General features: G+C 32.0%; 1 protein-coding gene across 3 annotated transcripts; it reads left to right on the forward strand.

Annotated features, from left to right (window-relative positions):
- Window positions 1-1,582: 1,582 nt before the first annotated feature.
- LOC131941369 (importin subunit beta-1) lies at window positions 1,583-19,309 on the forward strand. Of its 3 annotated transcripts, none has more exons than XM_059300612.1 (25): window positions 1,583-1,767; window positions 6,899-6,957; window positions 7,103-7,285; window positions 7,367-7,567; window positions 7,660-7,736; window positions 7,843-7,918; window positions 8,063-8,122; window positions 8,201-8,290; window positions 8,392-8,502; window positions 8,605-8,706; window positions 8,932-9,103; window positions 9,470-9,714; window positions 9,806-9,936; window positions 10,997-11,072; window positions 11,625-11,696; window positions 12,022-12,093; window positions 12,432-12,579; window positions 12,777-12,859; window positions 13,400-13,507; window positions 14,020-14,163; window positions 14,492-14,597; window positions 15,826-15,940; window positions 16,103-16,264; window positions 16,559-16,644; window positions 18,023-19,309. In XM_059300612.1, the coding sequence occupies exons 1-25, from the start codon at window positions 1,728-1,730 to the stop codon at window positions 18,028-18,030; spliced, it is 2,727 nt and encodes a 908-aa protein (XP_059156595.1). In that variant the 5' UTR covers window positions 1,583-1,727; the 3' UTR covers window positions 18,031-19,309. The 3 variants fall into 3 exon arrangements, with proteins under 3 accessions (XP_059156595.1, XP_059156596.1, XP_059156597.1); XM_059300613.1 differs by having other exon boundaries at window positions 16,559-16,631; XM_059300614.1 differs by lacking the exon at window positions 16,559-16,644.
- The last annotated feature ends 932 nt before the right edge of the window (window positions 19,310-20,241 follow it).

Raw genomic sequence — 20,241 nt, forward strand, 5'->3', positions numbered from 1 at the left:
TGTAACAATTTGAAGAGCGTAAATTTTTAATATGACATTCAAAATTTTGAATTAGACAAAGCAACACCAACGCACTGTCGCCAATAGCTGTAACAAAAACATGAGACAACTTTCACTTTGGCTTTTATAAGGAAGAGTGGTTTATGACACACCATTTTGAATAATCCTCGTTTATTATCGACGCTCATTTTACTTTGATTGTCTGGTTCGAGACCACTCTAATTCTCGACGCTATTATACGCACATTTGGTGCGCAACTCTTATTTGTCATTCAAATATTTTTAGCGCAATTCTGGATGTATGGATGTGTGTCCGCAGCCTTTAAGTCGTATCTCCTCCTCAACGAAGCAATATCGAGGACTAGTTCCAAAAGCAAATATGTTAAGCAAGTTCCAAGGATGATTGTGGGCAAAAAAATTCCCGGAATTCCTTCCTGGATTTCCCGGAAAAGCAAAAAAACAAATGCAGTTTTTGCTCCATATCTCGGCAACCAGACCACTTAGCGACTTGAAACATTTACCAATCGATTCATGACATAATTTAGACCAATATTGCCGAAGAAAGTTTTCAAAAATATCCTTTCGTTCGGTCACAAAAAATTAATTAAGAACATTTAAACTGAGCATCGTGTAGGCCTAGGACCTAGCCCTACGAGCGTGACATCATTTATGGACGACCCCTCACAAACATATTTTTCGTGTTCATTTGTTTTTAGACAAGCATTGTATTTTTTTAAATGCATGTATATTGCCTTTTTTTTAAAATGGGGTCTCCACCTTTCTTTTGATGCTAATGATACTAGGCCGACACCAGAGTTTCTTCCAGGCATCTCTACCGCCACCACCCGAACGAAATGGAATTTATGTAGAAAATATAAACTTTTAACAGTGTCCGCCGTCCGCCCCCCCCCCCCCCCGAAAATTTTAAGTGCACCCCCGGAGAAAAAAAGTTTGGAAGAAACACTGGCCGACACAGGCTAGGCCTACTTAAAAGTTAAATTCTTAAAAGCGATCTCACTTCCAAATAATATTAGTCTACTGCTCGGAAAAATAGTAAGAAATGTGGGGGGGGGGGGGGGATTGTGTGACGTTAACTACAGAAGCTCATTAAATGCAAATACATATTTGAAATATTTTTATACAGATAATACAAGCGCTAATAGAGATTATAGGGTATCAAGGAAATGATTTAAATTGTGTGCTCTTTTACTTTAAAATTTAGTGTTGCTGTATTTAGTTAATTTTGTTTTGTGTTTGGGCGCGAATCCGTGTTTTGTAATCGATAACTAACCGCTAAAAGGAAGCTAATGCGCAAAACTGCATAAAGGTTTTGGTTGATATATTGATATATTAATTTGTATTTATTAAAATGTAGTGTGCTTCAATAAAGTGAGTTCTCTTTTAAAATCAATTACAAAAATATTTCTCTTGATGATGTTACATACTGAATATTGAACTGCCGGCAACAGGCCGGGGCTGCTCTTAAGTTTTAGTTACAGAGGTTTTCATTGGTTCTTTAAAATAATTTCTAAAACGACAGCCAATTATAATATCTGATACAAATGTTATATGTACCGGAATTCAGTTGGTGTATCATTGCGCATTTCCACATGTGTTGAGCTGACCTTCTGCAACGAAGTGACTTGTTTATTTTTTTTCTTTGGATCTGCAGCAATTTAAATTAGGTATTGAAAGGAAAGAAGTTAATCAACCGCAGAACTGTTCGCCATGGATCTCATTAAAATCCTCGAAAAAACAGTGTCTCCAGGTAAATTTAAAAAAAAAACACTGGGAAGGCTCTTAGATTTGTACACTAGAATATTTGAAGTTCTGGGAAGGCTCGGCCTACTTGTCTCATGTGACGAACAAACTGAAACTGACTTCCAGATTTCGATTAACTTAATAATCTATGATATATCATGCCTTATTCACATTAGTTACAGTTTTTACTTACAATTTTCACTTATTTTACGACGCACCTCAATTAAGTATGTTTAGCCCAGGAGGGTAAAATTATTCAAATTCGGGTAGGAATGGCCAAATGAACTTTAGTTTTTTTTACTTTACCAACAGAAATTGCCTATCTAGATTAGAATTTAGATATTAAGATTAAGACTCAGTCTAGATCTACAAATTTTAAATGATTAACCTGCTTTGTACTTTAATTTCAGCCTAATATTTAGTTTATTGTTACTCTATCGTTTAGTTAGGTGTGTATAGGCCGTTCGGTTCAACGCTTCCGGGTTTGTCATTTTTGTGGCATCTCACGGCTCATGCGCTTAATAAAAATGGCGACCAGTTTCGCTTTCACTAAACGGTAGAGGGATAAAACTAATAATTACGAGGCCATCGTTAATTTTAGACATCGGAACTATCCGTTTCTATTTCAGTCTGTTATTTAAGAATTCCCAGATGTACTTTTGACCTAATTTCTTTGTTTGTCTCGCAAGCGACGCGTTAGTGAAAATAGCTCTATGAATTCTTGTCTTTTATATCAAATAACTCTTACATATCGCTTCCAGATGCAAACCAGCTTATGTCAGATGTAAACTTTAAAGTATTAATTTTACACACATTACCATTAACTGGTAATAATTTGGTGTGTTAATGAGATATGTGCGTGGGAAAACGATCACCCCCCCCAATAATGCCATTTTATTATAATCTTGCTTAGTGAAAACGAGGCGCGGGTAAATGTGTGCTGCGCAAGAATCCAATCATTTGGCTAGATTTATGACTGTTTTTTTATGTCACACCTAAAAATAGAATGTTTACGCTTTCTTCATTGATGATCAGTTTTTATAACTGAAAGTATGGATTATTAGTTAGATTGCAGGTTTTGTAACTTGGTATACTTACCATTTATCAATTTTAAAAGCATAGCATCCTGATTGTGTACAAATATACTAATATAGTCATAAAACACAGAAACATTAAGTTATAATTGCGATGTGCCACACCCCCTCAAGAATACATGTGTTTATTAAGCTGTTTATCTCACTTTACAGCAGTAATTAGGATTAATTTTCAAATTTTTATCACTTATTGGGTAAGATTAAGCACATGTTTACTAAAAATAAAAAAAAGATAAAAGCAAATTCTCTTTTAATGAAGGTCACGGGTCAAGTTTTTTTTCCTTCTGTCAAGTTCATTGGAGGTTGCCACAGACTGACCTGACTTTGGAATTTTTTTCAGTAATAATGACTTTACACAGAAAGTTAAAATATGCTAAATTAGCTTAGTTTACTAGTGTTCTAGCTATTATTGATACATTTTTACTTTCTCGTATATACGAAGTATAGAGAAAGTCTTGTAATCGTGCAAAAAAAAAAAATCGAGATTTTTGCAAATCTCGACGTTTTACATCTCACTGATACGGAAAAACATAATTTTGCAATCTTGTCCGTATGTCTGTGTGTCCGTGTGTGTGTGTGTGTGTGTGTGTGTGTGTGTGTGTCCGTGTGTAAACACGATAACTTGAGTACTGTTACAGCTAGGTTGATGAAATTTCATATACAAGTATTATATCAAAATCGTAGATCCGTATCAACTTTTGAGCGATTTCGGATAACCGGAAGTGGTACTTTTTCTACTTTGAATTTTTCAAAAGCCTATAACTTGAGTACTATTTCAGATAGATAAATGAAATTTCACATGTAAGTAAAAGATCTAATTCTCTACCTTCTGTTAAATTTTGAGTAATTTCCGTTGACCGGAAGTAGTACTTTACGCTACTTCCGATTTCTCAAAAAGCTAATGTAAATTTATAAAGTACTAATACTATTGCGCACTATTATACACACCTTTATTAGGCGTTCGCTTGGTGCGCAATTGTTTTTTACTGAGATTCTATTCTATTTTTAAAAGATTCAGTATTTAAAATGGATTAAAGATCATAACTATATCCCCAGTTACCATCCCCTGTTGTTTTATATAAGAATATTCGAGAAAGTTTAGGGGAGATCACTACCGGTTTATTAATAAAAAAAATCATTCTGTAATTCTCATCAAAAAGCCTAGTGTGTAAAATTGTAGGTTTTCTTAGCATACTAGAATCTAGATCTCAAATCTAAATCTCAAATTTAGGTAGGCCTACTCAATTTTCAATTGAAACATGACCACTGAATGATAAAACATCCATATTTAATCCATTAGCACTTCTTCTTCGTTCTTGAGAAAACGAAGTGTCTACTCGGAATAAGATTTTTCGGCAAAAGATAGTTCTGCGCATGCGCAGTGACCTATGGCTAGGGTTAGGGCTAGAATGAGGGTTAGGAATAGGGTTAGGGATAGGATTAGGGTTAGGGATAGGATTAGGGTTAGTATTAGGGTTCTGCGGTTGTAAACACACGCATGCGCAGTACCATCGAAAACATCGCCGCTAAGTCGTAGTTTCTCTCCATTGCGCATGCGTATCTTATTCCGACTAGAATCGGCCTTGAGAAAATGGTGGAGGATTTAGACAAGTCCAACTTCGTGAATAAACCGGATTGTGGTCTCCAGATCAGCAGGTGCCCCATATAATTTTTCCCTGAGTGGGGTGAGCAGGGGCCAGTGTCTGACTCGCGCCTGACTATACAAAGAACATTCCTGAAGGACGTGCTCCGTATTTTCCGGCCATTAGCACTAATTTTTGAAGTTTTTAGTTCGTTTTTAAACTAAATTAGGCCAAGGCCTATTATTTATATTTATTGGCAGTCACTGCCATGCATGACACACCTCTCCATCATGCTTGAAGCTAAAGAAAACCACAAATCCTGTTAGACTTTTCAAGTGGCCATGCACCCAGAGTTTCCTACTAGTGATCACCAAATAGCGGTTAGGTGGTTTAAAAAAAAAAATTTGGTTGTCATTCAGAAGTTGTCTTATTTTAAAAAAAAGGTGCTTGAAATAGGGCGTAGGCCTGTCTGATTTATTTTTTCGAGACTGATAACCCTAATAGTTCTACAACCTCCAATTCATTTTTGTACTCTCCATGTGATATTTTAAAAGTTCTATTAGGCCTAATTTTAATGACAACGACTTCTAAATTTAGCATTCATTCTCCGAAGCAAATTTTAAAATGCTTTTCTGGCATTGTTAAGGCTTTAATTGAACTATATTTTATTACATTGTGATTTATTTTTTAAAAAAAACTGATGTCGGATAATAGACTTCCATAAAATGGGCGTGTTGGGTTGTTAGTAGTATTGTAATCTCGACTAATTTTATGGTTAGAAATTAGGGTTAGTCATATGGTAGGACGGGTTGGGGTTAGCATTGACATTAGCCTGCAATATGTGTAAGTTAACTAGCAGTAACCTAACACCCCTTTTAAAAATATTCTATTATCGGAAACTGGTATAAAAATTCACCTATGTGTGTCAAATATTAGAGATAACTGGATAATGAACCAAAATCAATGGCTAAATCTATCAATATAAACCAGGAATTAACTTCAAACAGCACTGTTTGCGAGAAAGATTTGCTATATAAACAGCGGTCATCTGTAATTTAGAGTGGTTTCCCCTGAATCTCTAACTATGATTTTACAATTAATAAAAACTAATAAGATGGCTGCTAAGTAAATGAGTTTGGTTGCATCTGATGAAAACATCGCTCATCTTTATTTTTTACTGAAAAGTTTTAATACAATTGTTTACAAACGGGTACATTAATGTTACATGTTACTTTGAAACATTTTTGTTACTTTCAAAACATAAATCCTCCTAAAATGTGAAATAATTACTAAAATTTAATGAGTCACTTTTTTTCACACTACTAGTCTTGGCTGATTTTACGTACCTAAAGCAATAGATTACCAGTTTATTTATATTATATCTAGTCACTAGTGACAACTCCACTTTTTTTGTTTTAGATTTTAGGATCTAGACTCTAGTCTAGATTTAGATTCATGATTAAGAGAATTCTAGACTAGTTAGATCTAGATAAAACATAAAAAAATCAAGTAGATCTAGATCTAGTATTACAAAGTAAGATTTACATTAGTGCTTATAGTATAAAATAGGTATTGAGTAGCAGCAAGTTACCTCACTTGAAAGTTTTAAGGCCATGGAACATAGTTTCTTATAACAAATCAGCACTGTCGTTCCTCATAAGAATAAAGTAGGCTATTAAGTATATCCGTATGTAATGTAAAAAATGTCTACACGCAAAATAGCTTTTAAATGCAGATTCATTGTCTATTTGCAGTTTACTCAAAAATGTAGCCTTCAAACTATTTTTAGCTGACCAATAATTTTTAAAGGTTGCAAGCATTTTATTTATATCTTGTGTATGACATTCATCTTTTCAATGTTATATTAGATGCTGTTTTGGTTGAAGTGGTTTTGCATCAGGCATCTTGTGGATTCTATTTCTTTTAGCTCAAGAGTTTTTATTTTGCTTTTTTTTTTTTAATTTTACTTAGATCTAGTTAATAAAGACTGCATTGAACTTTTTTTTTGGGTTAAGGACCATTTAGATATAAAGATATTAGACCTACATTACAGCATATGTAGCATAATTAGTGGAATTGCAGAAAAAATAAATGCTCCACTTAGATTAGTCAATGTATGAATAGCCACACCTATTCGATATGGATTACTAAACTTGTATTCCCATAATTACATATATTGAAAGAGTTATCTCAATGTCCATCACAATAACTAACAAGTTAAATTACAAATTACACTGAATTTTTTCCGCTCAAGGCTTACTTTGTCCATCCCTAAAAAGATAGGAAATTAAAAACATCCCTATGTATGTGGTAAGCTGTTTAAAAAAAAGTGAATAACTGGTGCCAATTGAAATCTTTACTTCACTGGCTTCATAAACTGTCAGGTTTGAAAGGGAACTGTGGGTTTTGTTCAGAATTTCTAAAAGCCAGTGCACTGAGTTTCATATTCTATTTATTGTAGATACTCATGAGTTAGAGACTGCACAACAATTTTTGGAAGCTGCTGCTGCTCAGAATCTTGTGAGTATTTTAAATCTGCTTATCACAATATAGTAATTTTATAATTTTTTTAAACAATTTTATTTTTGGTGTCTTTTGATTGGCTATTTTTCATTTCAGCCTTCTTTCTTGGTGTGTCTTGAAAAGCTTTTTTTTTTCATTTCAGCCGGAGTTATTAAAATCACTCAGTGATATTTTAAAACATGGAGGGAACAGTCCTGTTGCTCGTATGCAGGCTGGCTTACAACTAAAGAATGCATTGTATTCAAAGGATAATGCTATTAAACTGCAGCACCAGCAACGTTGGCTGCAGTTTCCAGATGAAGTCCGCAGTCACATTAAACAAAATGCAAGTACAATTCTTCTTATGATGGTTTTGTTATTCCGTTTATTGTACAATATCGTGTAATATGAACTTTGTTTTTTAAAGGTACTGGATTCTCTTGGTACAGAAACAGTACGACCTAGTTCAGCTGCTCAATGTGTGGCCTACATGGCTTGTGCTGAGTTGCCACATGGAATGTGGCCTGATCTCATTTCCCGCCTTACAAGTAATGTCATTAATCCTGGTAGTACAGAGATGATGAAAGAATCTACACTTGAAGCGGTTGGCTACATCTGTCAAGAAATAGTAAGAAATCTATTGTGAATAATGTAGGCTGTTATTTTCATTATTTAAGAATAGATAAATCTGTATGTCATTTAAATACATTTGTTCACTAGGACCCAGAGATCCTTCAGCCACAGTCAAATGAAATTTTAACAGCTATTGTGCATGCAATGAAGAAAGAAGAACCCAGGTTGTATATTAATTTTTTGTAATGAATGCATTTATTTTATTTTTGAAGTAAGTAAAGGTAAGTGTAAAATTGAAATGTTGGATTTGATAATGTTTTATTTCTGCAGTAATCATGTGAGGCTGGCTGCAACAAATGCACTACTCAACTCTTTGGAATTCACTAAAGCAAACTTTGACCAAGAGGTAAACATTTAGCACATCTAGTTTATTAATGAAAATGCAGGTTTGATAATTTTTTTCACATCTTATGGATGTCTAGAAGCTGTTAGTAAACGCTTCCCAAATATAACATTTTTAACTTTTAACATTTTAAACTTTTGTTTGTAGGCAGAACGTCATTTAATCATGCAGGTTGTTTGTGAAGCCACACAATCTACTGACACAAAGGTTAGTAGTTACACATTTAGTAAGTGCTATTTCTGTGTTAATAATTCTTTTGCCTAACCTATACATTTTTTTTAACAGGTCAGAGTGGCTGCCATGCAGTGCTTGGTCAAAATAATGTCCTTGTATTACATATACATGACACATTACATGGGCCCAGCACTTTTTGCTGTAAGTGATCTTTTTTAATACAAATAAGTTTTACTTCTTAACATACAGATACTTTGTAAACTTTTAATTATTTACCTTGAAAGTTGTTTTTATTTTTGTAGATTACAATAGATGCTATGGAACATGAGAATGACGAGATTGCACTGCAGGGAATAGAATTTTGGTCTACAGTCTGTGATGAGGAAGTAGACTTAGCTATAGAGCTATCAGAAGTAAGATACTTTGTAAACTCCCTTCTCCTGATTGACTTTTCTTCTCCTGATTGACTTTTCGAATAGTAGTATTATTAAATCTTGTAAAAATGTTCGATTCAGGCTGCTGAGCAAGGTCGTCCGCCTGAACGCACAAGTATGTTTTATGCCAAGGGAGCCCTGCAGTATCTTGTCCCAATTCTTTTGGTTACACTTACAAAACAGGCAAGTTCTACTATTTCCAACAGCAACGTTAGTTAGAATTGATAATGCTGTTTGTCACTTAAATAAGCTTTAAAACATTTTTGTTCCTGATTTAAAATTGTTTCTTGCTAAATAGATAAAAAATATACACAAATATATGTTACCTTATCTGTTGTGATTTTTAACAATATTAGAAGAGGTTACTTTTAAATTGATAGTTAAATGCTTTCAACAATTTTCATTTAGGAGGAATTTGATGATGATGATGAGTGGAATCCTTGTAAAGCTGCTGGTGTGTGTTTGATGCTTATGGCTTCGTGTTGTGAAGATGATGTTGTCCCATTTGTACTTCCATTTGTCAGGGATAATATCAGAAATGAGAATTGGCGTTACAGAGATGCAGCTGTAATGGCATTTGGTAATTATTCTTTTTTTTTTTATTACGAATGTTTTTATCCTTAATATTTTTAGAAGTCCAAAAAAGTAAAGATCTTAAATTTAAAATTTTAAGTTTACTTGTTAAATTAATGCAAGGTTTTTATAGTTTTTAAAGGATAGGTTGAAATTTTAAAAAGTAATATATACAAAAGGTATAAAGGAAAATCATACTTTTTTTTAAAGAAAAAAAGTTTTTAATTTATCGATAGTGAAAATTAATTCTTTGTGTTTTTAGTTTTCTGGGTTTGCAAATGTAAAGATACTTCTACTGCATTTGTGATGCTTTAATTAGCATATACGGGTGTATTTCCAATTGTTATAAATCAGAATTTCATATTTGTTTTAGGGTCAATTTTGGAAGGGCCAGATCCAGAGAAAATGAAACCTATTGTTGAACAGGCCATGCCTATGTTAATTGAACTGCTCAAAGACCCCAGTGTTGTTGTGAGGGACACAGCAGCTTGGACTGTTGGCAGAGTTTGTGAGATTTTACCAGAATCCGTTTTACATGAAGCTTGTTTAACACCATTATTAAATGCTCTTGTGGAAGGGCTTGTTGCTGAGCCTCGTGTTGCTACAAATGTTTGTTGGGTAAGTAAAAGTGAAGTATATATTAGACTAATAGAGAGTTAGATTCTGTTTTTTATATCTTTTAGTATTTTGGATAATTATCTTGTTTCAGGCATTCTCTAGTCTTGCAGAAGCAGCATATGAAAATGCTGAACAGCCTGAAGATGGTACTGAGCCAGAAACTTACTGTCTTTCCAATTATTTTGAAATCATAGTTGAAAGACTTCTGCAAACTGCAGACAGGTAATGCTATTTAAGGAGTATGTACCATCCTAAAAGCAATATTATTTATGAATATAGGAGGTTAATAATCAGGGATGTGACTTATGATTTTTCAGCGGAAACCTGATATTTCATTTTCAGCTACAGTTTCTATCTTTAAAAGAATATTCCTTATAATATAAGGCACAATTTAAAATTAAAAACTAGAGTACAGCTTTATCATTAAATTAGCTTAATGTTAAAATAAAACTCAGTACCTCCTTGTTACATAGTAAAATTTAATTTAAAAAGAAAAAGGTTTTATAAGGTATACATTAGATTGCAATTAGACGAGACGTGTTATTTTAGAGTAACATAAACTTCTTTAATTAAAATTTTAGCTATACTAAACATTTATCTGAGATAAAGGAAATCGATAAAATATGTTGAGTTCCTGTCCAAAAAAATATCCCAATTTTTTTCCATGGTTTGGTCACTTCCTTGAATAATTCACACCTATTCATATATAAAATGGAAGAAAAAAATGTTTTAAATTGTAGTTAGAATTTGTGTTGATCTTGAAAATGGATGTTACTTAATTTTGTAACATTATACTGTAAATCTTTATGAAATTATTTGTATTTTAGAACAAATTTTGCACACTTATTCACATCTTAATTAAATTTGAGAATCACATTACTTTTATTTTTCATATGCTTTTGTCTTTCATACTTTATGGTGATGCCTATACACTAAAACCTTTTTTGTTAATATTGAATTTTAGCCAATAATATAAATAGTACCAGGAAATTTAATTATAAAGAACAGGCTGCTAGAAACAAGCTCGCCCAATTTCAACTACATTATTTTAATTCCTCAGTCCATTTTTCAAAATACAAAATGTAAAATAGAGTTAAAAAAAAAATTTTAGGATATCAATACCTCAGTAATTGTTTTATGTAATGACACAACTGATTAAAATACACTAAATATGCATAACTAAAATGAGAACACTTCCCCTTTCTTCCCCTGTTTACTATGGGGTTTTTCTTTTTTGTTAATATACTAAAACTAACCATGTTCTTGTTACCTTTTCATGTAGGACGGATGGCAACCAGCATAATCTACGCAATGCTGCTTATGAAGCTTTGATGGAATTGGTTAAAAACAGTCCCAAGGTATTAATAAAATTATTCTTAATTAACTATGTTGTTTCTGATTTGACATGCTAAAAATAATCCACATGTAGCCTTCAGTTTACTCAATATGTTTAATATATTGTTTAATATTGTGCAGAAATATAACAAACTTTTTTGCCTAGTCATTTTCTTCGTATTTAGGCAGAAAAAAGTTAATTAAACTTGAAAACCTTAATTATTAATTATGAAACAAATTTGACAAGTTTAGTGCATTTTTACTTGGAGGAAAGCATGTATCACCAAGGTGAAAGGGAGTTATTAAATGATTACCGTAGTATAAGATTGACAAAAATTAATATGACTTCTTGTACTGTGCCTTGGTTATTGCAATTTCTGGTCCGATTATTTTTTAAATTGGATTATTTTTCTTTATATGTGACTGAGATTATATGATCTATTCTCCATCTTGCCCAAGTCACATGGAGCAGATGAAGTAGAGTTACTCACTGCATATGATAGAACAGTGTGGTCAAAATTTTGTTTTTCAAGTTATTAGACTACACTTGACACTATTTATTAATCTACTTGCAGAATTGCTATTTGATTGTACAAAAAACTACAATGATTATTCTTGAAAGATTAGAAAGAGTTCTATCTATGGAGGTAATGTACTATCTTTTTACTCCATTTAGGGTTTGTTTTAAATTTTTCATGATCATATGTCAGCTGCCTGTAAATTCTTAACTTAAATATATTTATTTTAAAAAATAATATAACATGGCTTTAATGTTTGATTTTCTAGCTGCTACTGTTAATAAAATTATTTTTTTCAAAATAACCATCCTATTTACAGCGACTTTTTTTTTTGGATTTGCTTATTGTAATTTTTAAAATCTGGTTGTAATTATAATTGTGTTATCAGGGTATGGCTTCACCAGGTAGGTTAAGCTCTTGAAGTCAACTCCAACTTTAATCTCATATTTTTCAGGGTGCTATTCAGTCAACTAATGATAGGGTACAATACAATGATCTTCAATCCCTCCTATGTGCTACTCTTCAGGTATTATGGCTAAAAATATATCTTTTTACAAGTTAAAAGTTTGGTGTTAAATAGAACAGTTTTGATTACTGAATGTTACAAATTGACTAATACCGTCAATAGAAACACCTTATATGTCAATAGAAACACCTTCTATTAAGAGAGAGTCCCTAAATATCACTTCATCTTCTGCTGGAATTTTAAAAATTGATTGCATTTGAAAAGTGTTAACTGGTCTTTAAAATAAATTACTATAAACTTATGTTATTCAAACTTTTTTAACTTAATTGAAATTAAATAGACTATACGTGACTATATGTTAAAGCAAAGGGATACCCCCTAATTTTTTTTTTTTATAGAGTGTGCTGAGAAAGGTTACACCTGAAGATGCTCCAAAAATATCTGACCAAATTATGACTGCTCTATTGAGAATGTTCCAGTCAACTAGTGGCAAAGCAGGAGGGGTTCAAGAAGATGCTTTATTAGCTATGTCCACTTTAATTGAAGGTTGGTTTAAAATGTGTATTTATTACTTGATTTTATTTGGCCAATTATAGAATTAGTTAGGTTCTTGTTCTTGCATCGCCATTCCTCTTATGATTAAATAAATTGCCACTACGGTCTGATGTGAATTGACTGATAGGTAATTATATGAAGCTATCAATAGTGTACTGGTGTTTTTATTATTGCTTTCTCATCTTTAGTTTTGGGCGAACGATTCCAGGGCTATATGGAAGCCTTCAAACCATATCTGCTTCTTGGATTGAAAAACTATGCAGAATATCAGGTATGTATTAACAATTTTCTACTTCTTGAGAAATTCTGTTTTCTTATCAGAATGCTATACAATTGTATAATATGCTAAGATAAACAAGATGTGAATATGAAAACAAATTGATATAGAATTGTTAAAACTTGTTACTGTGGTTCAATTCTGGTTAAACATTGGCTTGTTATCCAACATTTTAAAAAAATGCAACTTTGTTGGACATACATTAACCCTTTTAAACCCTTTGTTAGAAAACATAATAAAAGAAATAAAATTGGTGTTTTTAAGTTCTTACTTAAAATTTTAAAGTTTTACACAATGGAAAAGCACATACAGGAAATGGCTACATTTTAAAATTGCGCTTATGTTAAGAAAGTAAATATGTAGAACCCAGTTGTCTCTAATAAGTTTATTTCATGAGCATGCTATATTTAATTAGTTAACAGTGATGACAGTAAGGGTCTTACGGTGATTGCAAATAGTTATTTTTTAGGTAAAGTTGAATTATTGTTGCAAATAGTTCTTTTTTAGGTAAAGTTACTTTATTGTTTGTTAAAGGTTTGTTTGGCTGCTGTTGGCATTGTTGGTGACCTGTGTCGTGCTCTTGGCACTAACATTTTACCACACTGTGATGAATTAATGATGATGCTTTTGGAAAACCTGGGGGTAACATTTTTTATGTTTTTAAAAAACTATGCTAACAATAAACAGTCAACAAACTATATGCTGTTTTGAAGCATGATAAATTTCTATTTTTTTGGTCCACAATTTCAGTAATTTGTTCATCTTAGCTTTTAAAACTTTGGGTGGTTTTTTTTTTTCAGTTTCCATTATTTGATTATGTGTTTCTGTTTTTGAATGTGTCCCACACCATGTTTAAGTTGCAGCTTAGTGTAGACAGTGTAAGCTGCACAAAAATTTATTCAGCAGAATGTATCTGCAGTTTTTATTGTCCTATCACCCTAAAAATCTAAGGGTTTTCTTGTTCAGAAATGTATATTTTTGCCTGGCGTAATAAATGCTATTCATGTCTTTGAAAAGTAACTTATTTTGAGGGAGTAAACATAAAATATTCCTAGCTTTTGGAAAATCTGATTATTTTCTTTGCCATGAAAGACTGAGTAACCTGTCTTGAATTTTTATCTAATACAAATTTCTTCGTTACTGTAAAATTGCAGAATGAAGGTGTACATCGTTCTGTGAAACCTCAAATATTATCTGTGTTTGGGGATATTGCTTTGGCTATTGGAACAAACTTCAAAATCTATTTAGATGTTGTAATGACCACGCTACAACAAGCCTCACAAGCTCAAGTTGATAAGGTGAATTATATTTCAATTTTAGAATGCCCATTTATTTGTTATTGAAATGTTATATTAAATCAATAGTACAACTAACTTAGGAAATGTAGGGTTTGATATGGTTTTTTTATTTGTAACAGACAGCTATAAGTGAATAGATTGACTAAAGAAAATTTAGTACATTTAAAGAATGCTGCTAAACTTCAAAAACAATTTTCTTCCGTTAAGATAATAATTACATATTAACTTTGAGGACTTGAGAAACTAATTATGGTTTCCAGTAAATAACTTGAACATGTACAAAGTCTTAGTTGTTTGTTATTAATGAGTAAAAAAAATTTTTTTTCAGACGGATTATGATATGATTGACTACCTAAATGAGCTTAGGGAAGGATGTCTTGAGGCATATACGGGTATTGTTCAGGGGCTCAAAGGTGATGGTGAAACTCCAAATAGTAAGTTATTTCCTATTTGTGGGAAAAAAAATTGTGCCAATGATGAATAATCTACTGGTGACATTTTCTGAGCCATTGATTAGTCTTTCTGAGGCGTTGTTGGTTTTTTTCAAAATTATTACTGACATTACTATTTAACTTGCTTTCATTAAAAGTATGCAGTTTGTATTTATTGCAAAGTTAATTTCTGGTAATTAAAACACGAAACTTCAGGTTTTAGGCATGCATCTAATTTTTGTTGGAAGATTTTCTTGTAGAATTTCAGATGTTTTTATTTTATCTAACATGCCCACAATCCTGAGAAATACGATTTATGAAACCAAAATAGACTTTCGTTTCAAGATTTGTTATAGTAAAATATGCAGTGAATGAAATACGGAGTAATCAACCTAATAGGCGCTTTGTGCCTTCAATTATATCTTTAATTTAAAATCTAGTAAATAGAACTGTTCCATTATGATGCTTTTTACTGTTAATGGCTTTAGAATTTCCCTGTTGTTCATATGGTCTACAACTAGGACAGGGGTCTCCAAACTACGGCCCGCGAAGTCCTCTCATCCGGCCCGCGGAATCTTTTTGTCCAAGAAAAATCATTTGTCGGTGATTGCTAAGGAACTTTGCCCAGAAAAATCAAAGACATACCTGAAAGAAACTGGCCCCCGAACTGAAATTTGATAGTTAATGAGGCCCCCGGATTGAAAAGTTTGGAGACCCCTGAACTAGGATATAGCTAGTACATAGCAAGTCAAGAAAATATGAACTTCATTGACAGCACATCAAGGAATCCAGAATAGTTCAAATTGTTGTAGCCTTAACTACTGTTGAATCAAACCAATAATAGCAACAGCTGACATTATTTTATATTAGTTAAATGAAGGGAGGGGTTACATATTTTTTTGAAAGCTGAAATTAAGAAGTAGCTTGACATGTCTTTTTTTTTTTTTTGCTGGTTTATTTTCTACACACTTTTGTTTGCTTGAAATTCCTCTTTTTACTTAAGACTTCCTACTTTTGAGAAGGCATAATTGTACTTTCCAAAGTCTCCCTTCCCCTTATAAAAAAATTCATTTAGTAAAGTTTTCAGAATTTGTTGAATTGAAATGAAAAGAAACTATGATTAAAATTTCTTTTTAATCTAATTTAAAAAAAATTCATATTACTGTTTATTTTTAGATAATAATCTTACATTCATATTATATATATTTACCTTTTCCTATCTAATCTTCAGCTGATGTAATACTTATAGAACAACATGTGAATCATGTCGTTTCTTTTATTGAGCACATTGCTGTTGATGATGACAAAAGTGATAGCAATGTGGCAGCTTGCTGTGGGCTTATAGGGTATGTAAAATAAATACATTGTATAAGGGCAGGATTTAGAATTTGAAATGTCAGTGTTGACCTGTAATATTTTTTTTAGCTTATCAATTTTATAACTGTTTTACATTTTTTTTTCAACTGCTTATAGGTGAATGATTCATTTTAAACATTTTGCTTTTACAGGGATCTTTGTTCTGCCTTTGGAGGGAGCATGCTTCCTATGGTTGATAGGGATAGTATCAGTAATTTGTTAACTCAGGGTAGACGCAGTAAAGTACAAAAGGCCAAAACTTTAGCAACCTGGGCTACTAAAGAAATCCGAAGACTTAAGAATGCAGCTTCGTGGTAAATTTAAGAACTTTTGATTTTTTAATTAGCCTATATTTTCTGCTGTTTAAAAGAGTATGGTCCTTTCTCTCTGAACCATTCAACTAAAAGTAAGAGTCCTAATAAAATAGTCTTTAGGCAGTCTCTTCTTAGCTATAAAAATATGTTGATTCAGTGCCAATGATGACACTCAAAAAGTGTTGAAATTCTCTGAGACTTTGATTAGTCTTTCTGAGGCATTTAAAAAAGAACAGAATTAGAGACACATTTTTAAGTAGTCATTCCTAATGAAGAGACGTTTGTATTTCTCAGTTGTGATGAGGACAAAAACTTTGACGTTGATCACAATATTTTGATCAGCAACAATTTTCATTTGGAGATGGCTGTGGGTAGCCGTAGTGAGTCTTCAAATTTACCTAGGCTGTTCCTTTCAAATTTAACATTTGTAGGGGTGCTACTTTTCCGGGCTGTCCCGGAATTCTGCATATCAGAGCCATTTCTTTATTTTCCCAATTCAGCTTTTTAAAAAAACAGCAAATATCTACATTCAAGAAAGGCATTATTACAGTCTTGTTACAGCTTGTTTTGATCAAATTGAAGATAGTACTATATTTATTAGCATCTAAAAATTTGAAGTTTGAATGCATAAAACATGATTTAAAAGACATTTTTGTTCCATTCAATCTAGATGTGTATAAATGCATTCATTCAGGTAGACATGATTTCTAGACTTTCATGAGCTAATTATACATAATCTAGATTTAAAAATAAAATTAATGAAGGCTAGTATTTATCTATCATGTATACTAATATAATTTATCTTTGTATACTATTTCACATGTGGTGCCCATACATCAAGAGGAGATATTAGGGGCTTAGTTTGTCACTTTTTTAAAAATGCCCTTCATAATAGCACTACCCTGTAAAAAATTTTGTGCTTTTAATAATTCAAATGACTAAGTGAAAAAATATACAGTTAGCTTACTCCACATTTATTGAAAACCGTATACTAAATATTTTAAAAGGTCTTGTTATCCTACCAGAACTTAAATACCAGTTTTTAGTCTATAATTTATAACCTAAATAGTAATGTGTAGCTTATTACAATTTGTTGGACAGAAATTTACGGGGTAAGGAAATGGATCCGAAACTAAACATCATTAAATGCACATTTGAACATTTTCTTTTTTTTTTTTTCATTTTTTTTTTAAAAAGACACTATTGTGTTGCACTGTTAAGTAACAATTAAACATGATTGGAATCGTATCTTTAAACGTAGCCTTTCTTAAAATAATGAGAAATGGATTTCAGGATTTGCTTGAAAAATTAGTGGCACCCCTGCATTTTTAGTTACATATTCTTGAAATTATGTTAACAATTCTGTTATTTATATATATCATGGGAATTTTTAGAAACCAGCATGCAGCATGGTCTATCTTCACACAAATGTACTATTAACTCATTACAACTGATATTACCTATATCTGTAATTAGAAATTGTTTTGCTGTTATTCCTGTAAAGTCCTAAATTTCCTTGGTAATAGTATGTCACAAAGTGTGGAATTCAAATTTTCACTTAGAATTTCTCATTTTAGTTTTCCTTTTAACAATTTTGCAATGTTTTTATTAACAATGATTTTGTTATGGTATATAACTGTTCTATTTCACAATTGAGTAATTAAAAATTTTAATGTCATCTATTAAATTACTTAACTGCAGATAAGAATTTTTCTTTAATTTAGTTACAAAGATGTAATTGTTTCAATTTTGTTTCAGATGCATGAATTGTGAAAGGACTTCAGACAAGACTACCTTCCGACTATTACAGCTTGGAAAAAAAACAGTGACTGACGGCGTCAACGACACTTCCCCACCCCAAACTGGCATTGCTCCGCTAAACAGCTGGTCAGTGGAAGGGCCTTTTCTACCACCAGCACCACCATGACTGAAATGACAGCATCATTAAACAATAATACAAAGTTTACTTGACACATTCTGCCAGCGAGTGAGTGAACAGTGAAAAAGGAAGCAGTGAGATATCAACCAAGCAAAAAAAAGACTGAGTGAAGAGTGGACGAAATTATGAATGCTCACTGAGTGTAAGTCCCAAGCCAGATTTGATATGGACATGTCATAATGTTGAGCAATATCTCTCGACCAAAGGTCAGCTTTAAGGATCTTTCAAAGGCTGCTCCATTGTGACATGGCAAACTGTAAGAAGTCGGTTATGTTATATTTGCTTGAGTTAGTGACATGCTTGTGAAGTTTACTTTCTATTTTGTGGATATGAAGGCAGTTTGGAGGAAGAGCAGCATTCAAGACTGTTTCAGCTGATTATAAATTTTTACTTATCTGTTGTGCAAGAATTTCCTCTGCTTGCAGAAATACACCACATTACATGCCGTTGTTTGTTCCATTTAAAGTAAACACCTTGGCTGGATTTATGTCTGATTTCATATTGCGTTGCTCAATTTTTCCAGAAAGCAAACTAACTTTGCAAAAGTGAAGTATTAATACATTTAGTGGTCTTGGAAGAAAATTATTTTATGGATAACTTTTTATATCAGTTATTTTGTAAAAAATATTTTGTTTTTATACATTTAAAAGGGCATGGACATTTTTAGACATTTGTATGCAATTAGGCTGCTGACATTAAAATATTTTCTCAATAATTTCAATGTACCAACCTAATAAAAATATATACTGTGCTAGAATACTGTAAAATTAACTTAAAGATTTAAAATTGTTGATACTTTATGCTGATTTTAACAATAATTGTCAGCTTGAAAATTAAACGAATTCCAGTTGCATTTCTGCACTTAATAAACAGGTATCTTAAAACCATGCTCAAACTTCCTTTTATGTACCCCATAATTATGGATAAGATGCACTAAAAAGGTAGAGGCATTGCACATAATTAAGCAAACTTATTTTCTTTGATATACAATATGTTAGAAGTAGAAATTTTGTCTCAGTAAATACAGTTTAGTTAATATGTAAGTAGTTTGCTGCTTGTTTTTGCATTCATTTTCAGAATGCTAGTCATTAACAGCCCATATTGCCTTCATGAATTCACTTTTTTTTGTATGAATGTACAAATTCTGGAAAATAGGAGAGTGGATCAACCATGTGCCTATGTATGATTTACATGTGGTGTTCTTGTAAATTATCTCTGTATGTACAGTTACGCATGTTCCCAGCCTGAATGGATATTTGGTATGCATGGATGCTATGCAAGTCACTGATCTTGGTTGAAACATTGATGCTACATAACACTTTCAAACAGCTGAAACTCTGCTTATACACGAAAACTGATGATCAGCACCATGAAATTAGTGTTGATAGCTTTTCCCTTTATTTTGCTGGCAGTGTTTTTTCTCTGATAGTCTTTTTTCCCCCAACTGTATTAAAATTTCAGCGTAAAAACACTTTACCATCTGTATTCATACTTATCATACACAACATAAAGCTGGAAGTTTATTCAATAGGTATTTTGTTCATTAACCAGTTTATATTAATGTACTTAGATCTAATTACTTTTTGTCTGTAGATTACTAGATTTAAGGTAGTAACAACTAGCTTTGTTTCAGTAGTTAAACAAAATAATGCTTACAACGGTGATTAAAAATCAGTTTTGTTGATCAAGCATTTTGAATCTTCAGTTAACATCAGTATTTTGTGCTAATACATTTTTCAATTTTTTTGTGGGGTTAAAATCACTTGAAGTAATTTTTTTTAGAAAGGTCATTATTTTTTCTTATGTATATATTATTCTTTTTTTTTATATATACCAGTCAACTTTTTCTGTGACTGAACTTGATATTGCAAATACTGAAACAAGAACAGCTGTTTTAAGTTACCTGTGCTTCATCATGGAGAAATCTGATCATAATAAAAAAAAATATCAATGGCAATTAAATTACATTTTGATTATGTTGTTTTCTGCACTTTGCCAAACTTTCTTTATTTAAGGGTTATCTGTATCAGCTGTGTTA

The sequence above is a fragment of the Physella acuta genome, unplaced genomic scaffold (assembly GCF_028476545.2).
Source record: "Physella acuta isolate Inbredline_101_S28 unplaced genomic scaffold, ASM2847654v3 ptg000359l, whole genome shotgun sequence".
In the NCBI taxonomy this organism is placed as follows: domain Eukaryota; kingdom Metazoa; phylum Mollusca; class Gastropoda; family Physidae; genus Physella; species Physella acuta.

Bases quoted from the DNA above. Each gene is read 5' to 3' on its own strand.
- LOC131941369 (XM_059300612.1), top strand. From the start codon at position 1,728: ATGGATCTCATTAAAATCCTCGAAAAAACAGTGTCTCCAG. The intron at 6,958-7,102 runs GTGAGTATTTTA...TTTTCATTTCAG, and splicing joins CTGCTGCTGCTCAGAATCTT to CCGGAGTTATTAAAATCACT. The intron at 7,919-8,062 runs GTAAACATTTAG...TTTTGTTTGTAG, and splicing joins AAGCAAACTTTGACCAAGAG to GCAGAACGTCATTTAATCAT.